General features: G+C 44.3%; 1 protein-coding gene and 1 long non-coding RNA gene across 3 annotated transcripts; both read right to left on the reverse strand.

Annotated features, from left to right (window-relative positions):
- Window positions 1-3,091: 3,091 nt before the first annotated feature.
- Window positions 3,092-9,194, reverse strand: prdm2a (PR domain containing 2, with ZNF domain a). 2 transcript variants are annotated; one of them, XM_068748211.1, is made up of 3 exons: window positions 9,136-9,194; window positions 3,487-7,643; window positions 3,092-3,134 (listed from the first exon to the last, which is right to left on the reverse strand). In XM_068748211.1, exon 2 carries the CDS (start codon window positions 7,572-7,574, stop codon window positions 3,519-3,521), a length of 4,056 nt encoding a protein of 1,351 aa, XP_068604312.1. In that variant the 5' UTR covers window positions 7,575-7,643; window positions 9,136-9,194; the 3' UTR covers window positions 3,092-3,134; window positions 3,487-3,518. The 2 variants fall into 2 exon arrangements, with proteins under 2 accessions (XP_068604312.1, XP_068604306.1); XM_068748205.1 differs by lacking the exon at window positions 3,092-3,134 and having other exon boundaries at window positions 3,385-7,643.
- Window positions 9,195-15,022: 5,828 nt separating this feature from the next.
- Window positions 15,023-16,461, reverse strand: LOC137906359 (uncharacterized). The gene is made up of 3 exons (XR_011105897.1): window positions 16,203-16,461; window positions 15,932-16,040; window positions 15,023-15,165 (listed from the first exon to the last, which is right to left on the reverse strand). It is a non-coding gene; the product is annotated as an uncharacterized lncRNA (long non-coding RNA).
- Between the last annotated feature and the right edge of the window lie 1,997 nt (window positions 16,462-18,458).

Genomic DNA, 18,458 nt, shown 5'->3' on the forward strand with positions numbered 1-18,458 from the left:
AAGATGAGGGTACTAACTGCGATGATTCCACCTCAGTGCATGTCACCGTGGCTGCTGCAGTCATATCGAGTCATAAAAGCATCAACCCAATACAGTCTGTAAGTCTATGCAGCTTCTGATGTAGGATGTGTTCAGACATTTGTTTTTGTAAAATGCTGCATCTGTCACATGTTCTTAACAGCCCACATTTGATGGTTGTTCTGCAGTTCTGCCCCTCTCAACTGTGACAAAAGAGTTTTGAACAAAGCTAATGCCATAACTTGTGTTGGATGATATCTTTATTTATTTATTATTTAATATTATTTACTTGAATAAGTTTGATTATTGATCGATGGAGTAATGTGGTTTTCTTAACCTGATCAATTGAAAGGATTTATGTTATAATAACAGCAATAATCTATCCATATATATTTACAACTATACAATTGAATATGCAATGTTTGCAACTTAAGTAGTGAACTGATCAAACGGAAAAATTCAGCAACATGGCACTAACAATAGCAACACGCTGCAGTCAGGAAATTAATAATCTGCTGGCGGTGACTATCCAAAGTTGTTTGTTGTTTTTCCAGCATGTGCTGACATGTTGATCCCGGCTACATATGGCACTCAGGATCAGCACTGGATAGCTCCATTGAGCTGTCCAGTGCTGATCCTGAGTGCCAGTTAGATCCTGAAGGTGACGTCTTTTCCGCGGCATTGACTCGGGAAATTTTCTTTATCTTGCCCACTTCGGTTGGTTTTTTTGGTTTGCGCACGTCAAGACAAGGTGGTGGCTTTTTGATTTTGCCTTGATTTTGTATCGATTATCTTCGTTCCTGCGTGACTATTGCATTTGGCTTGGCTGCTTGTTGCTCTGTTACTTGTGAAATTATTTAAACTGTTTGTCGAAGATAAATATGTGGGATAAATAAATAAAACGGACAAAAGCTTAAAGATTATTCAGCGCAGTCTTATGAAAGGCCAGGAGGCAGAGGCTCTGGATACTGTTGCAATTTCTAAATACTCAAATTCTAGGGCTGGAGAGAAAATGGTAAAAATACAACTAAGCATCACCAGGATTTGCTTTTATTTTTTAAATATGAAAGTCTCCCCTCTACTGAAGTTAAAGGCAGAAAGAGTGCCACCTGCTGGACATTTTATTATTCCACAGTCAGTGCAGCAGATATTCTGCAGGTCTGTTAACGCCATCAAAACCGTTCTAGTGGAATCTCTGAATAGCAGCAATACACCAGTGTGATTAATTTGAGTTGTTTATTAAAGATTTCACACAAGTGTCACAGATAAACTTAACATTCCTCATTTATTTTAAACATCTACTTGAAAAACCTTTAGTGCAAAATCATACAAACTGTTCTGAGATTGATGACACAACTTTAAATTATTAATAAATATAACGACTCAATTTACAAATCAAAATGCTACGAGTACTTTCACAGTTAACAGTCCCATACATCCAGTACAGATCAGTCTCTCTCGAAGAAGAAAAGGCAGAAGCACTCGCTCATATTCAGGTTATTGTCAAGTTTCAGTTTACAAAATTAAATAGAACTACCCTGTATGATTCGTCAAACTAGCTGCTTATAAAACAACTAAATAAAACAAGATTATGTCACTGCAGAGTTTCAGCAGAAAGTACACTACGATCTTTTGATTTTACAGTTTTGTAATTATTACACGTTAGAATTTGCTGAATAAACTTCACACAATTAACTGATAAATAAATAAGCAACAATGAAGTGCCTTCACACAATCAATAACCTAAACAAACAGTTTGTTGAAATGGACAAAAAAAAATTACAATTTCTGAAAATTGCAAAACTGCTTCCAAATCAATACAGAAAATAACATGAAATAAAATACAGAAGTACTGTTTGGATTGCAGTGGAAAAACGTTAAACTGCAGTGCTTCCTAAAAGTGGAAATTGTGTTTGTGGTGGCCAAAACAAGATTAGGCACCAAAGCCTTTTATTTATTTATTTTTATAAACATGATAGAACACAAGCTTATTTTCTAAATATATATATTTAAAATAAACCTTCAACTTTTGAAAACAAAAAGCATCTTATTTTGCCACCAAAAGAAATGTAATAACACAAAATTATGTTTGTCCATCACATATTTACATCTGATGGCACATCAAGAGCATCGCTCTCAAAACTTTATACATGTACATACAGTAGTAACTGCATCGACCAGATTTTATACAATTTGGGGTAAGTTAGTTTTCTATAAATATTCAGTCTTGTGTTTCTAATCTTTCTCAATGAGACTTCTTTAAATGCACTGGTTTCTGTCAGAGCAACATCAGGCCCAATTACATCAACGTAATCCATCCAGAGTCGATATCGTCATTTCACTGGTTTGCAGCAAGCAACAAGTTCAAACCAAGAGGCCACAGACAGATAAGGAAGAGTGCAGGTGCATGCAGGAACTACAAATACTTCCACCAATGCCATTGCTAAGGTCACTAAAATCAGAACAATCAGATAGTAGTTGGATGTAATTAGGCATGGTGGTGGGAAATAATCAATGTCAATAATGTATTTTTATTAATCAAGCTCATATTATTTTTTAGGAGCTCACAAATATGAAGACAGCGAAGAGCTGATCTGGAATCAGTGATGGTAGCCGGACCCACCTCGAAACGGAATCATCCTTTGGCCCAAATTCCATCAGTAAGCATCATTCCTTAAATGTCTGTGGACAGCTTTTGGAGCCATCTTGCACATGGACAAACAAACCGAAAACAAAAACATCGGGCGCTCACATGAACGCGAGCGCTCCCTGGCAGAGGCATCGATTGCCACCCGCCGAGGACGCATGTAGGAAGAGGAGCCTGCCTGCTCAACACAGCAGTCAGATTAACATTAACGTGCAAATCCCAGCATCAAAAGGAACATTTACAAAATGGATTTACAAACCAACCTTACAAACATCCAAGCTACTAGAAAAGTATTAAAACACTGAAACGTCCACTCACTGCAGGATCCTCATCAATCCCCTTTGTCCATGCTCAGTTCAGTCCGGTGGGTTCAGTTTATTGTACAGATGCAGTCCATGGGAGCTAACTGCTAACCAGTGTGGTTAGCAATGAACTCCCTTCAGGTTATTTTGGCGCTCCATCAGCAGTCCTGAAAACAGTAAACACAACACAGAAATATCTGGTGTGTTTTTTTTATATATATAGATTCTCTTGAATGAATTTATTTTAGCTGTTTCAATGTTTATTTTCATAAATAATATTCAATATGAATAGAGCAGCGAGGTTGTTTTAGCAGTCGATCATTCCATTGTGATCTTAAAGGGCTTTGATACTAACAGCAACCATTCACACGGTGTTTATGGGTTTTTCGGGGGGGGGGGGGGGTTAGCAACAAAGGAACTAATCTTTTCAGAACAAATGAGAAATGACTGTGTGCATCCTTTCTGTTTGCAATGACATTAGGTGATTCCCATCATTTGCAGATAAGTGTGCTTTATCACCTGATGATTCTCGATGCGCCGCCGGGTCGAGCTCAACCTGTCGGACTCTGTTCGGCGCTGCTGGTAACGGCTCCGGCCGAGTCCTTTTGGATCTGGCTGGGAGGCAGCTCGTCCTTCCGCGGTGCAGCCGGTTGTGGCTTCACGATGGTGATTTTAATGGGGATTCCTTTGACGCCAGACTGCACTCTGCTATACTGGCGCATGGAGGGGTTGAAAGTGCGAACAATGGGAAGTTCATTCAGAGTGTCCGTCTCTTGCTTTGGCTGCAGGGACTCTTTTATGATTATTTTACTTCTCTTGCTGGAAAACACCGTTTGAACTGGCAGGCTGGCAGGCCTCTTTGCGTGGCCAGAAGTCTGGAGTCTCGTTTTATGCTGGGGGGAAGCTTGTTTCTCTTCGACCCCTCTATGCAAGTCGCCATCATTTTCCTTTGTGACCGAGATCCCTCCGTCCTTCCGTTTCTTCGCCTCTTTAGTTTTCTTGGGGCAGACCGCCATGTGTTTGGTTCTGCTGCGACGCATCGTGAACTCCCTGCTGCAGTGAGGGCAAACAAAAACTTCCTGCTGCTCCTGTGCAGGCGATATTCTATTTGATGAAGGGACTGACTTGTTCCTCTGAGGCATGACCCTCTGCACCAACTTGTTCTTCCTTTTGTTTAATGCCTTGAACTTCACCTTAACTGAAGGGTCTCGGTTGGATTTGGATCTATTCGAGTGGCTGGGTCTGTTTGAACCATTGAGCTCATTGGCAGAATTAGTGGTAGCCAGAACGCCATTTTGCGTCTTAGCAAAATGGCGGAGAGGGATGGGATTTTTTTTCGGCGTGTATCGCCTTTTATCACTGGCATTTGCACATGCAAGGATATGCTTGTGTAGCTCTGGCATGTTGTCAAAGCTTTTTCCACACTTGGTGCACCGAATAGCTGTAGTGAACGTCTGCGGGATGTTATGGGTGGTGAAGTTTGTGGCCGACGCCACTGATCCAGCAGGTGATCGGTTATGGTACGGAAATGGAGGGGGCTTGAAGCTGGGGTAATGCTGGTTGATGCCGAGACGAACATCGGGGCCCTTGAATTTACCTCCATCTGCGGCCAGGACTTTGATTGTTGTAAAAACCTCTTCAGCAGCAACATCTTCTTCACCTCCTTCTTTTTTCACTGCTATCTTGGCTTCCCCTGCTTCTTTGGGCAGCAACGAATCCGTGCCGACTTTTGACGAGTTGTGGTTCTGAGGTCTGAGTTTCCCCTTTTCTTCTTCAGTGTGTGTACACTGCTGGCCAGGATGTAGCTCCTCCTGATGCTGCTTCAGATTGCAAAGGTAGACGAACTCCTTTGTGCACGCGCTGCACACGTAAGACTTGCCGACGCCGTGGAGGCTTGATCGATGGTCAAGCAATGCAGACGGTTTGCCAAAAAGCAGCAGGCAGAACTCACATTTGAAAGGCCATTCGTCTGCATGACCACCCACGTGGTTCCCTAGGTCCTTCATCGAATGAAAAAGCTTACGGCACACATTGCAGATGAAATTCTTTGTGAACGTCTGTATTTCCGCATCGCTCGAGGATTCCTCCTCTTCAGCTTTCACAGATGAAGGCGAGGATTGAGATGGCAGTTCTGGCATGGAAACGGCACCGTCTGCAGGTTTCTCTTCCGTCCTGGCTGGAGGATGTGCATCGACAACAGGTTCAAGGTCAGGACTTAATTCACCCACAGCAGGGCAATCAGCCATCACTGAGGCGGCAGCGGATAGCGTTACCGATTCTGCAATGGATGAAACAAGAACTGCGGAGTCCACGGTCTGAGGGTTGGGCGCCGATACGATCTGCTGCGGTTCCACGTGATTAACAGCCACCTGTGATGCTGCCGGAGGCTCAGGAGAATTTTCTTCTAACGGAATCGCAGCAGGGACCACACTTTGTGGGGCTTCCAGCGCTATCGTGCACTCTATAAGCACGGTTTCGCTTGTAATGTTGTAAGAGTTGATAAGGGAATCGTTTAATGTTACGGTGGGTGTGAATGGCACTTCTGATACAGGAGCATGCGCCATCATAGGTGGGGCGAGCGTTATTTGATCGGTGAGAAACATGTGGCTCGGCAGATTTAGAGTCGGATCGAGGGACTGGGAGAGAGCGACGATGTCGGCAGAGTTTGCAGACGAAAAAGCAGTGGCTAAAGAGCACTGTGAAGAGTTTAATGGATTCTCAGTGCAGATTACCAAGGGCTCAGGAGATATGTTTGGGGCCAACAGCTGGATCTCTTGGCTTGAAGGGTCGGACATTGGTGAAGGGGCCAAAACCGTGATCAGCGATGGAGTCGTCGGGAGAATGGTATGCGAGGCGTGGGAAGCAAACGCTATCGTGCACGGTGACGGTGGCGGCAAGGCAACAGGGGTAAGAGCGGCTGCTGATGGATTCAGAGAGCTGGTGGGTAGGGCAAGTCCAAAGACGAGTCCGTCTGCAACAGCGTCCCCCGGGGTCATCATATCTGGACTGGTAACTATGGTGAAGTCGGTGACGAGAGGCGTCACGGGATTCCCAATATTTGCATTTTCCTCTGCCACACCCATTAAGGCCATCTCAAACATGTCAGCGTCTGTTTGCTCGTCTTTGACGACCGTCGGTGAAACTACATTTAATGTCAGTTCGGTCTCACCGGGGGTCTTTCTCTGTAAACTCAAGTCCAGCGCACCTTCAACTCTTTTGACTGTGTTTGAGAGATCGAGCGGCTGTTGGTTACATGAATTACTGCGGGTCAGGGGGGGCGAGAGCTCTGTTAAGACCGCCTTCACCCCCGGATCCCCTACAGGGGACGCTGCACCATCCGCCGGCGAGAAGCCGCGCTGGGCGTCGTTCTGTCCTGGACTTACGCCGTCGCACTCTTCCGCTGGCGTTTCCTCGTTGGACGTTGGGTTTAGCAGTGGGGAGCTGGGCGGAGACCCAGTCCGTCTTTTAAACCTCCCCGTTCCAGCCGGCAGGACAGAGAGGGACACCGGAGAGCAGGCCGTCTGGCCATCTGTGATGAGGGCCAGTGCCGGTTTAAGGCCGTCTTGCTTTTCTAGGAGCTGCTTGAGCTTCGGGGACAGGAACACTGTTCTTTCCTTCTGAACAGCTGTTGACTCCGCATGCTGGGGAAGCAGATTCTCTATCAAAGAAGACACGTATGATGAAGAGGAGGAAGAAACCACAACCTCAGACTCCAGCTCAGTTTTAATTTGTGGCAAGAGAGGCGGCGTTGCCGTTCTTCTCTTTACCAACGGCTGACCAGTTATATCTTTGCCTAGAACCAAGTCTGCGTTTAAAACCTGGCTGATATGGGCGGAGTCTAGAATCAGGGAATCCAGTCTAACGAAAGTTGAAGACCCAGAACGGACTTCAGCTGCTTCGCAGCCACTGACTGTACTTGTTGACACTATCTTCCCATCGATGTAAAAGCTGAGATTCTCTGAAATATTGCTCGACACGTCGAGCATGTACTGTTCAGGATGTTCCTCTTCATTCTCCAGAACAGCTGCCGCGCCGACACCGAGCCCCGTTTCGTGTTGCGACGTTTCACCGGCTAGCCTTTGAAGACTTTCCTCCTGGGGCGGTTGGGCTTTAACTGCGTCTGACAGTTGCAGTTGTTGCTGTTCGTGGATCCTGCGCTCGTGCCGTCGCTTGTTGGTATGCGTCGTGAATATCTTTTCACAATACTTGCACGCATGATTGTCCACTTGTGATTCCCGCTTGTCTGGCAGAGCGGCGTTGTCTGCAGCTGACGGAGTATCAGAGCTCGTGATGGAGGAAGCACGAAGCTGCATGGTTGAACCTTCTGAACGGTGAGCTGTGATCTTCTCATGCTGCCGCTGACCCAGGTTTGAACCAGAAGACTTGTTGCTCTTACTGCTTTTGTATGCCTGTGACTTGCTGTTCATATGGGTGTGCATGTGTCGCTCCAAGCCTTGCTGACTGGTAAAATGTCTGTAGCAGCGCTGGCAGGGAAAAGGCTTCCAATCCCTTTCCCTTTCCCGAGTCGAGTCATTTCCCTCTTCATAAACGTCCACATCTTCATCCTCTCCGGGTTCAGAGATGTACAAATTGGGAGAGTCATCCATCTTCTTTGAAGGTTGTATCCAGTTCTCTGAAAGGCGTCTGTACCGCAGAAATTATGGCAGCTGTCCACCCTGTAGGGAAGATGAAGATGAGACTGTAATTTAGCAAATCTGCATATTTCATTTAATCCAAGAAAATATCTGTACTTCCCACCAGAGATAACTGAAGAAGCAAATGTCTTTAGACCCCAAACACAAGTCCAGTGGATTCAGCTTTCAAGGATCACCATGATCCGGCTGAATGAAAATCAGCATCAATATAAATACATCAAATACATTAACAATAGCATTTAACCGTAGTTTGAGTTAGCATTGCCTGTATTTTGTGCTGAAATTCTTTCATTAAATACGAATATTTTTGGTAATTGTTATTTTTCCTCATATTTTTTATATGTATTAATTTATTTTAATTATTGTTTTTTGTTAAAATCGACATTTACAGCCAAATCAACAAGCCAGCATCAAAGTTAAACGGTACAGTTGCAGTGTACGGATTTATTTTATTTTTAATCAGCGCCTTCTGATTTTAATGGCGAGGCTACACAGCATGTTTTGGCTTTCGTCTTGGAAGGAGAAAAAAACAACAACAACAACAACGACCCTGAGGGGGACGACAGACACATGTTAAAGACTGAAGCCAATTCCATAATAGAATTACACCAACCCGAAACGACCGAATTAAGAGAAGCATGACATAATCTCAGCGAGCATCTGTGGGTGGGAGCAGCCGAGCACAGAGCGCTGTTGAGTCAGCCTCGGGGTCACCGCTGGTGCCCCTCCAGCATTCAGGTGACACCGACCTCCCTTTAGAGGAGCTCTCTCTCTCTCTCTCCCTCCCTCTCTCTCTCTCTCTCAGGTAGGATGGAAACCTCCGACCTGGCGCCTGTCGACGCGCATCTCGGCTTTGGTGGGACAAAATGGCAGATGCGGTCGTCTCATTACACGCGTTACTATTTCTCAAAGCCTGTGGCTGCATATCAGCATGAGAGCGAATCGTTAACAGATGAAAGTGGTGCAAAGCGCTTTTTTTTTTTTTTTACAACAACGACTATTATTATTAGTGATTCCTAAAACCAGGAAGCTGTCGCGTGCGGGTCACCCTCAAACAAGCACATCAAAGGACTTCCTGGTTAAATGAACATCAAGTCATCTTCTACCTCTTCCTCGTCAAACATGCGCCAACACTCAAAATCGCCGTCTGCTCTTACTGTGTAATTTTCTCATTGTAAATATAAATATATATATATTTGATCCTGAATTATTCCAGTACTAACCGCGTTCACGCACTTGACTATACTCGAGGACATGTAAAGATAGACCCTGAAATCTGTTGCAATAATCCCGTCACTGTTTCCTGCTGCGCGATTAACACGTAAAGCATTAAATCAGCCTCGATAAGCAACAAAATAAAGAACCGAAAAGTCTCCCCGCAGCATTTAAAGGCCTGCTTACTGGATTATGTGAGCCGGTCGCGGCGTTAAACCTCGACCTGCGTGCAAACGCGGCGAAACAAACTTATGCGACACTTTCACGGATCAAATGCATCCATAACAATAATACTTACTTTAACTCGAGTTAATTATCGCCCCAGCCTGGGCGTTTCTCCCTCGCATCTATTTCACCTGCTTTGATGACGCGCCCTCCCGAGTCCTTGCACCATTGCTCGCTGGCCACACAACACGTCGTCACATTCACTGTTTTGCTACGGACGCTTTGCTAGCTCGTCCACAGAAACGTTCTCTAAACTAATCCCATCCAGCGTCCTCGAGACACACGGACGGCGCGTCCAAACTAGAACAAAACAATGACCGTCGAGTTTCCGGGACAAGACTTTCGTTTGCCATGTGAACGAAAACAGCTGTTGTCGACGCTAAAGCGTGTAGTATAAATACTAGCTGCATCGCTAGCTCGCGAAGCCCCGGCTATATATAGGACAGCATGTTCGGACACAACCGCTACAAATACGGAATAGTCTACAAAGAACGGCGTGTTTCAATTTACGCACCTACTTCCTTTAGCAGCCAAATTCAGGCATATATTCCTCATAAAGAAGGTTGTGTTTTCTTCCGTGATGCGCCAATGAGGCTTCGGTGCCCTGATTGGTCAGAAAATGCGGATGTGAAATTTGAACCAATCAAAGACAGGTTTGTTAAAGCCCTTGAAAAAGAAACACAAGAGCGGAAGGTGGCTGTTTACCTCTGCTAAAAACGAGAATCTTCACGCATCAGACATTATTTATTGCAATTAAAGCATTTGTCAACGCACCAAAGAGCATTGTCTCCTATGGCTGAGTAATTGTTTTTATTTTTATTATATACAACTTCACGCTCAGAAAAAATACTTTACCGGATTTAACCATGCATGCATTCATGATTGAGGGATTTGAATGATCAGAAGCTGATATGTTGCTGATAATTACACAATATGTATGTAAATAAATCGAAAAAACACTTGCCTCATCGCTTTATTGTAGTACTACTACTGCAGTACATCGGTTTGATCGCTAGATGGGGATATGCAATAAGAAAAAGATTAACAAGTTGGCAATAGCTGTTTTTAATACAAACGAAATATTGTTATACTTTTACTATTGTGAGCTCTTTTATATTATACATATATATTATATATTGACATTATAATTCATATACATAACCCAAAAACTCAAAATTGCCTGGAATTGTCAAAACGCAATTGTGTACTGGAGTGCAATCTACACAGAGCCAATGTATAAACTTTTAATTTGATGTCATCATGCAGAACATGTGGTAGTTTGGTGGCCATTTTAATTCTGATGTTACAAAAAAGCCAATGTTATTATCTGTAGTGTCATGTCAACTGTAGCTACTGAGAAACCAGCATCCAGACTGAGCTGACAAGATGATTTATGATGTGTTCAAACATGTGCTTCTGTTTTCCTCAACACTTGACAATTGAATCACAAAGGAGTGGTCCATAGCCCACAGCATGCATGTGCATCATAAGGCTCAGTGAGCAGGGCTTTGGTATGAAACGATGAGGGTGCCTTATAGGAAGTGAGTGACACACAGACAAAGCCTTGCCTTGGATGGAATGACATGTCGTGTCACTGGGACCAAAAAAATGTTTTTGCCTCATCTCGTGGGAAATACCAGATGTGCAGGGAAGAATATGTTAATTTGTAGACAAATACCAACTATTTAGTGAAAAAACATTTGATAATTTGCACAAGTAAACACAACTGTAGCCCTGTGTACCGTATATTTATATACTGACTGTACACGCCGAGACCCCCCCCCCCCCAGAATCACATTTTAACATTAGTCCTTCTGTTCTTTCACCTTTATGGTCTCCGCTGCCACACAGTCACACTCCAGCAAATTCACCTCTGTTGCATCATCTACACTGTATCCGGCCTAACACACACACTCACACACACACTCTGCCTGTCACCCAACTTTATCCCCCTCCCTTGCCCCTCCACCCTGTCTATCCACCCAGCTGTCCGCAGCACTCAAACTCCACGAGCCCATGACATTTATGTCATGGCATCACAAGCCCATGCTCTTTGTAGGCTTCTCCTCGCATTGAAGACGACCTACACAGTTGGATGGCGTTCATGTCATCCTCATGACACGAACCCCCCAGAGTGCAGACATAAACTAGTGGCACACATGAAGAAGAGCACTGATTTGCTACTGTCAAACAGTAGCTCATAAAAATGCTCTAAAATTCATCTACTTTTTTCTGTAAGAGTAACCGAGATATAAAATTCATTTGTTATTGATTTAAAGAAAATATCAAAATGAAACCACAAATGCATTGTTTTTAATTCAATGTGATTTTATACAGGCTCTACGTTTTTAAACTGCTGCTGTTCCAGTAACGTAGTCGTAGCAAAAAGAGGAGCGGGCCTTACTGTGTCTGTTGTGCATTCTTTCCCTGTGCAGGAATATCCTCCATGAACACCAGCTTCTTCCCACAATCACACACGCTCAGTATCAGATAAGAGATACCTGAAGGTATGAATGTTTCTTCCATTTTAAGCATGACTGAGTCACTGAGCTCTCCAAACACCAGGAACATCAACAGGCAGCCGCTTTATGGATATATGAATACACGTGGATCATAACTGCAGTTCACTGATTTGCTGAAGCACAATTAACCTAGAGGGAGTCTGATGGGTTGCTTAATTGATATTGGTTATTGACCAGCACAGTTGTTGTTATAATAAAAGGAAACCCAGAAGTGATATGTAATGATCAGTGTTCGGATATTTGTGCTGCTTGATTTAAGGGTATATTTCAAATCCCTAAGTTGGAAGCCAAAACAAAAAAAAACAACAACAATGATAATTTACTGTAGAGCTGAATTGTATAATTGTTTAAAATGTCCTTTCATTTTAGTACATTTTGTGTTTTTTGTGTGTATGTAATGTTTTCCTTTTCAATATTCTGACATATTTAAGTATCATTAGTTGATTGGATCGGACACAGATACTCCACCAGGCGTAGGACAGAATGTTCCTGATGCATGGTGTTTATATAAATCCCTGCATTTGGAAAAAAAAAATCAGTTTCCTCTATTGTTAAACAATCTGTGCTTTCTTTACACTGTTAGGATTACAATTAGCTGAGTGTGCACCAACAGTTCCCTACCAATAAAGATGATGCCCAGTTCAGGCCAGAGCTTTCGGCCCAGTGGAAGTTACTGGTATTTCTGGTTCCACTATATGGACTTTGATGAAAATGTCATTTTTTTTATCAAAATGCACTGATTTTATTTAGAGGGAACAGCAGGTTCTCTTCTGTCCACGGTAGCCGAGCAGTTTATCCACTTCTCATTTTGAATTCAGTCGCATTTTTGACGCGACCCCATTAACGGTATCTATTTAATTTATTTCATCATGCAGGTCCATGCAGCACATTACAGAACAGTACAGAATGTCTACAACCCACACAGTTTTAAGTCTCATAATTAAATATGAGACAGACCTGTGTGTGCAATGTTGGAACCAAGCATCATGAATCAGATCGAGACACCGTGTCTGTGAATCCCACACTTTTATGGTCTGCCTTAATTGCTGCTCCTGCTGGAACATTTCACTGGAGCATGACTGTTATGGTAGGTTTAACGTGTTTTCATCCACAGAGAGGGCACAGAGTTAAAGATTCAGGTTTCTGTCTATGTAAGTGTGTGTGTGTGTGTGTGGAAACGCGCATGATCATTGCTGGGCCCACCCAGGAAGTGACCCCACCCTATAGCGCTGCACAGAACCCCCCTTGCCGAAGGGAAGAGCGGGGACCTGCTGGTGAACAGCTTCACAGCCACAGCCCATAGCCCCTTCCATCTGCCCCTCTCAAAAGGCTCCATTGTTTCCCCGGCAGTCTGAGGCGAGAGTGTGACCTAAAGAGCGTTATGAAGCTCGCCGGTTGGGCAGAGGCTGAGGAGGTGGGTGTTGGGTCGCTGCCTGAAACCACACGGAGGAGAGGAAGCCAGACACAGAGCATCTCTGTGCAGCTCGCGGCCGACTGTTGGAGCCGTGCCTTAACTTAACAGCGCTGCATGACAAAGTCCACAACACGGCATAAAAAAAACCCAACACACCTAACTGTCAGAGGGCCCAACCGATTCAACGGTTTCAGACCACATGCTCCTCCATATTTGGTGCTGTTTCTCTCTCGCTCCCCCCCAAAAAAGGGTTGCTTTTTGAATATTGGAAGTATTTCTTGAATGGGCCAATCACAGAGGCAGAGGACTGGATGCCGCCAGCATGGAGCCCAGTTAATCCAGTGTGGGTTGCACTTGGAAATAGAGTGTATGTGTCATGAGATTTTAATTGTTTTAGATACTCTTGGCCTGACTCAAGGCTGAATACAGCGCTGCTCAGGAATGTGGCGACTCTTAGGCATTGTGCTTACATAATCTATTTGATAGGAAATGCCTGAAGGACAAATATATAGTTGAACAAGTGATTCATGATTTCCACACGCGAAAGGCTAAAAAAAGCTTTAAGACAACAATTCAGAGGGATATTTTTTTTTGGAGGGTTTCACATTCTTTTCTTTTTTTATTGAAACAGTATGAACAATAACACAGCAATTAAATTAAAAGGGTTCAAACAAGTCGTATGACACACATTTAAAAACTAGAACTGATAAGATGATGTGTCAAAGCAGAAGAGAGGAAACAAACATATGTCTTTGCAAACATTTGCAGTGTCTAAAGCCTATTCATGAAACATTACATCACTCATTCAGTGCACATATAATGAGTTTGTTGAGCAAGCGGAGCTAAGCTGAGACTTCATTATTTGTACAATCATTTAGCAGGCATCTGATTAAAAAACAAGGCATTGCTGCCTTACTCTCACTGCACTGAAACTAAGTGCAACTATAAAACTTCATCCACGTGCATGCAATCTGGGATTAGCTCAATTGAAAGAGTGCACGGCTGTCGTATCAATCCATTAACAGGAGCGCATGAAAAAGTTAGCGCTATCACTATGCTATCACTACTTCTAATAAACGCTGGCTGCGTACACACCTTCATGAGGAGCAAGCCGGAAGTCATCAAATCGGTTCTTTCTGGAATGGGTGGCAGTTAAATATACAGTAAATTTATATCCATCATGCACTTCAAAGTTCAAATCCTCCTGAATACCAAGAGAAGACTCGAGACAGTGGCACAAACCCTTCTGCTGAATTTCACAGATATGCATTAGGTTTTTCCTACGTCAGTGTCAAAGTGGGGCAGAACGTCACGTGACTCTTTAATATGAGGTGGCCTTTTTCTTTCCTGTTCGCCCCACGCTAGTGTCATGCTGAAACAACGTCTGCACAGGCAGTGCTTCATACAGTTGGCCAACACATCAAACGACGTGAGGAAAAAGGCTCGACCGGCGCTCAGAGGCGTCTTAGTGAGCTAAAAACAATAGTCTCCAGCAGGCTGCCTGTATATGCTGTGCAATCTATTATATCAATCGCTAGCCTATGCAACTGCAACACATACGATATTCATTAGCTGTGCACTATGTAGTCCCCTTGCATTGTATATACATCATGTGGAATTTGTAACAGTCTCTCCTGCTCCCGTTTCATTTTAATTAAAGCCCTCCCAAACTAAGCACACAATATTAAATCAGTCACTCTCTGAAGAGATTTTACACATGGGAGTCCAATCTTTCTCCTTCTCATTCTTTTTTTTTTTTTCTACAAAATGCATTTGAACAGGCCTGAATTTCTTTGTGACATGCTTCTATCATCTTGGTTTGTTCTGTCCAAGGGAGTAGGGACGGACAGAGCCTATGATCAAGCAGCTCCTGGGTGGGGGTGGGGGGGTGGGGTCAGGGAAGTCGCCCGGGAGGAGGATGTTAGCTCATGTACACCTCTTGTCTCACACACATATGGTACATACATAAACACACATAACCCTCCCTCCCCATTTTTTTTTTTTTGGGGGGGGGGGGGGGGGGGGGCAACTGTCCACAATCCTGGTTGGTGAGTTGAGTTCTGGTTTTGTGCTTGTTTTAAAGATCAGAAATGATGTCACAGCTCAGTAGTTCAGAATTTCCAGAACTTTGGGTGCTCCTGCTGCTTGGTTGTTTTTTCCTCAAGGGCTTTGGGACAAAAACAGAGAGAAAGCGTCAGTGACTGGTTGAAAACAGACGATTCTTCTGCAGTACTTCCTAGCCGAGCTTGATTTAAGCAATAAATTGTCTTCCTGGTGTAGAAAAATAAATTTCTGCAAAGAGGGCACATGGTGGTGGAAAAAATAAAAGATTTGTGTATCTAATTAAAATATTAAGGGCTGAGGTAAATAAACAGTACATGTTAAAGGATTAGTTTTAGGACTTCATTTTCCATTTTAAAGAAAAGGTTTTGGCAGATCTTAAGATAATATAATATGATATAAAGAGTAAATAATAAAATCAACTACAGAAGGGCTGATAATTAGAAAAAACAATCAGAAGTTGACAACTTTGTGTTGCTGCCCCACTTTTGAGAAACACGTACTCTGTTTCCAGGAATTAAATCAGATGTTGGTATAACATCCTGCCTGCTTAGTGGTCGCGGGCCGCGAAGACAGACACTGGGTCAATAAACAAACCGATTGGAGCCATTTGTCACCGTAAATGGACAGTTTTCTTCCTCGGACCATGAGACAAAGTGTGTCAGGTGTGTTTTAAAGTTGTTGTTTTTTTTGTTCTTGGCAGACCTGTGACACGAGCAACATTTATCACTCACAGACACGCAGCTCGTGACTGTTCTCAGAGGGGAGGGTGTGGGATTGCTGTCCCGTCGATGGGTATGAGAGGTTATCTTATCAGACGCATTACACCACTGACATGCCATCACAGGGTTCATCACCGAGGAGCGACTTACGAGTATTTGTCCATCCTCCGCACCAGGGCAATTACCACAACAATGCCGATGACCACCGCCAGCAGAGCGCCGATCACGATGCCAACTACCTGGCCAGAGGTCAGACCCTCTGTGGGACACAATGCAAGTCATTTTCACATCATCCAATTTCAATTAAGCTTTTCATGTAATTTTCAGGCTCAGTTTGCGTCAATCAATAACCTCTGAGATAGAGCGAATCACACGGAGGAAATACCTCGACCATCCAATCCAACCATAAACATTTCCTCACCCACTGCCTCGTCTTCGATGACCACGTCGGTGCCCAACTCGGATGCTGCTGTCGTCACCGATTGGACCTCGGACTCTGCTGCTTCACTCGTGGCTTTGGTCTCCTCAGTGGGATGATCAGGGATGAGGGGTTCTGGTCCCGAGGTAGGAACGCCCGGGACCTCTGTCTCCGTTGCCGTCTCAGTGATGGACTCCTCAGTACTGTCTGCGAGGGGAGACGCTGTCGCCTCTGTGACAACTGCTGTGGAGACGTCCTCATGGGCTACTGATGGCAGGTCCGTCTCAGGAAGGCCAGTCACAACGGTAAAGTCCTCCTTTGGCGCCTCCGTCATGGGTGGGTGGCCGACGTCTGCTTCGCCTTCAGTGATGACATCATCTTGGGCAGTGGGGACGATTGTGGGGCCTGTGAAAGCAATTAGGGGTCACAGATGTTTTCAGGTATAAATAAAGGAATAGATCCTTTAGCTGCTGCATATTGTTTCTGTTATAGGTTTCATGTTATATGTGATAGCCAATCAGACATTTCCCCTAAAGAATCAAATGCTGCACATAATAATATAAAGGGGATTTTGTTTTTGAAGTTTCCAAGTGTTTTTTTTTTTTTGCAGTACAGGAAATGGACACGTGAGAAGAGTGAAATCACATTTGTTAATATTCCAGTATGTTGATATTGATAAGTTGAATAGTTTGAGTCATGAGCAAATTTTAAAATGAGTTTTCATCTCGTTTCAGTTCTGTACAAAAAAAGAAGAAGAACGGCGAGAATGTAACTGTTTAGATTCCTGCATGAATCAGTGTGATGGCATTAACTTTCCTCTTTCCTCCATCACCAGAGGACGGCTACCACGACTGCACCACCACCACACCCCAGAGCCCCTCCTCCTTCATCCTGTTGCAAGGCTTTGTGTTAGCCTGCTGGCATGCCACATCCTCTGCCTCATTTCCTGTGGAGGGAGCTGCTGCAGCAGCAGCTGATGTGAAAGGAAAGCGAGGGAAGGGACTTTCACGCTCAGGGATTTAAAATGCCCCCCCCCCCCCCCCCCCCCCCCCATGGGTGGGGGGGTGCAGAGACAACGCCTTATCATGTGAAGGAGCCCACATCGGGACTTTCTAAATGTTAAGGTTTAAGACCCTGAGGAAATGAAATCCACACGTTGAGTGTCCATAAATTGTGCTTTTCTCCTCGTTATAAATGGGTTAATTTGAACATTTTTATATAAGGATCTAATTGGAGGATCCCGTTTTGTAGTTGGCAACCACATGAAGACGTGAATTGATCCTTTTTGCCTTTCATTAAGGCCTGGACTATTAGGCGTCTTGGATACAAACATATAATTTCCCAAATAACCGCGTAGCTACTTCTCCCAACGACAGCACCACTTTGGAATTAAGCAGGGGAGATTTCAGCATGGCACTGAAATGGCATTCTGCAGTTAACTTTCCACTGACAGGACACTGGCCTGAAATAACCTCTCCTGGAAGGCAAAAGTCCCCTTTCTGTTTCTCCAGAAGTAAGAGTTTTCTAAACTCAGCGTCTGACATCATCATCCTCTTCTACAATTGTTCTAAATGCATGAAATAATAAAGAATACTTCGGGGTAAAAATACCACTCTGTTCGTGTCGAACCACCGGTGCAGTTATTCCTAGTCCTGTGTTGGCCCGTGTGTCATTAGCAACAGGCGGGATAAATATAACAAAACATTTGTTCCCACTGCGGCGGGAGGTTCCAAACGCGACCCAGACTGTTTGTTTGGAATGTCTGTGAGTGAGGATGAAGTCGTCGGACGCACCAGAGTAAGGCTGCGTGCTCTGTGCAGTGGCCCCTCAACCTCTTATGACAATTGCTTCATTATGTGTGCAGCTCCTACAATTAGAGTCGTGTTTCCTCCCCACTGCAAACACAGCGGCATCAGCGAGTATCACAGCGAGACTGATGCGGTCTGCATCCTCGCTCGCTTTAAGCTCCACGCTCCACGACTGTGCCGCTCCCTAAGGGGCTTGCCCGCTGCTGATGTCTTTGATAAGGAGGAATTCCTGAAGAGAACGGTAGAGAAAGAAAGAGGGAGCGCAGAAGGGAAAGCAGGGTGTCTCGTTCAGTCTCAGGGGGATTGGAACAGGAGCTCGGACCCAGAACTGGACCCCTGAAGCTGCTGAGGATTTCTACCAGGATTGAGTCTGGGTCAGAATGCACGCTTCTCATGTGATGGCTATAGACATGAAAAAAATCAAGGACCCAAAGCTGCTTGTCATCAGCCA

Source organism: Brachionichthys hirsutus, chromosome 2, assembly GCF_040956055.1.
Source record: "Brachionichthys hirsutus isolate HB-005 chromosome 2, CSIRO-AGI_Bhir_v1, whole genome shotgun sequence".
NCBI classification, from domain to species: domain Eukaryota; kingdom Metazoa; phylum Chordata; class Actinopteri; order Lophiiformes; family Brachionichthyidae; genus Brachionichthys; species Brachionichthys hirsutus.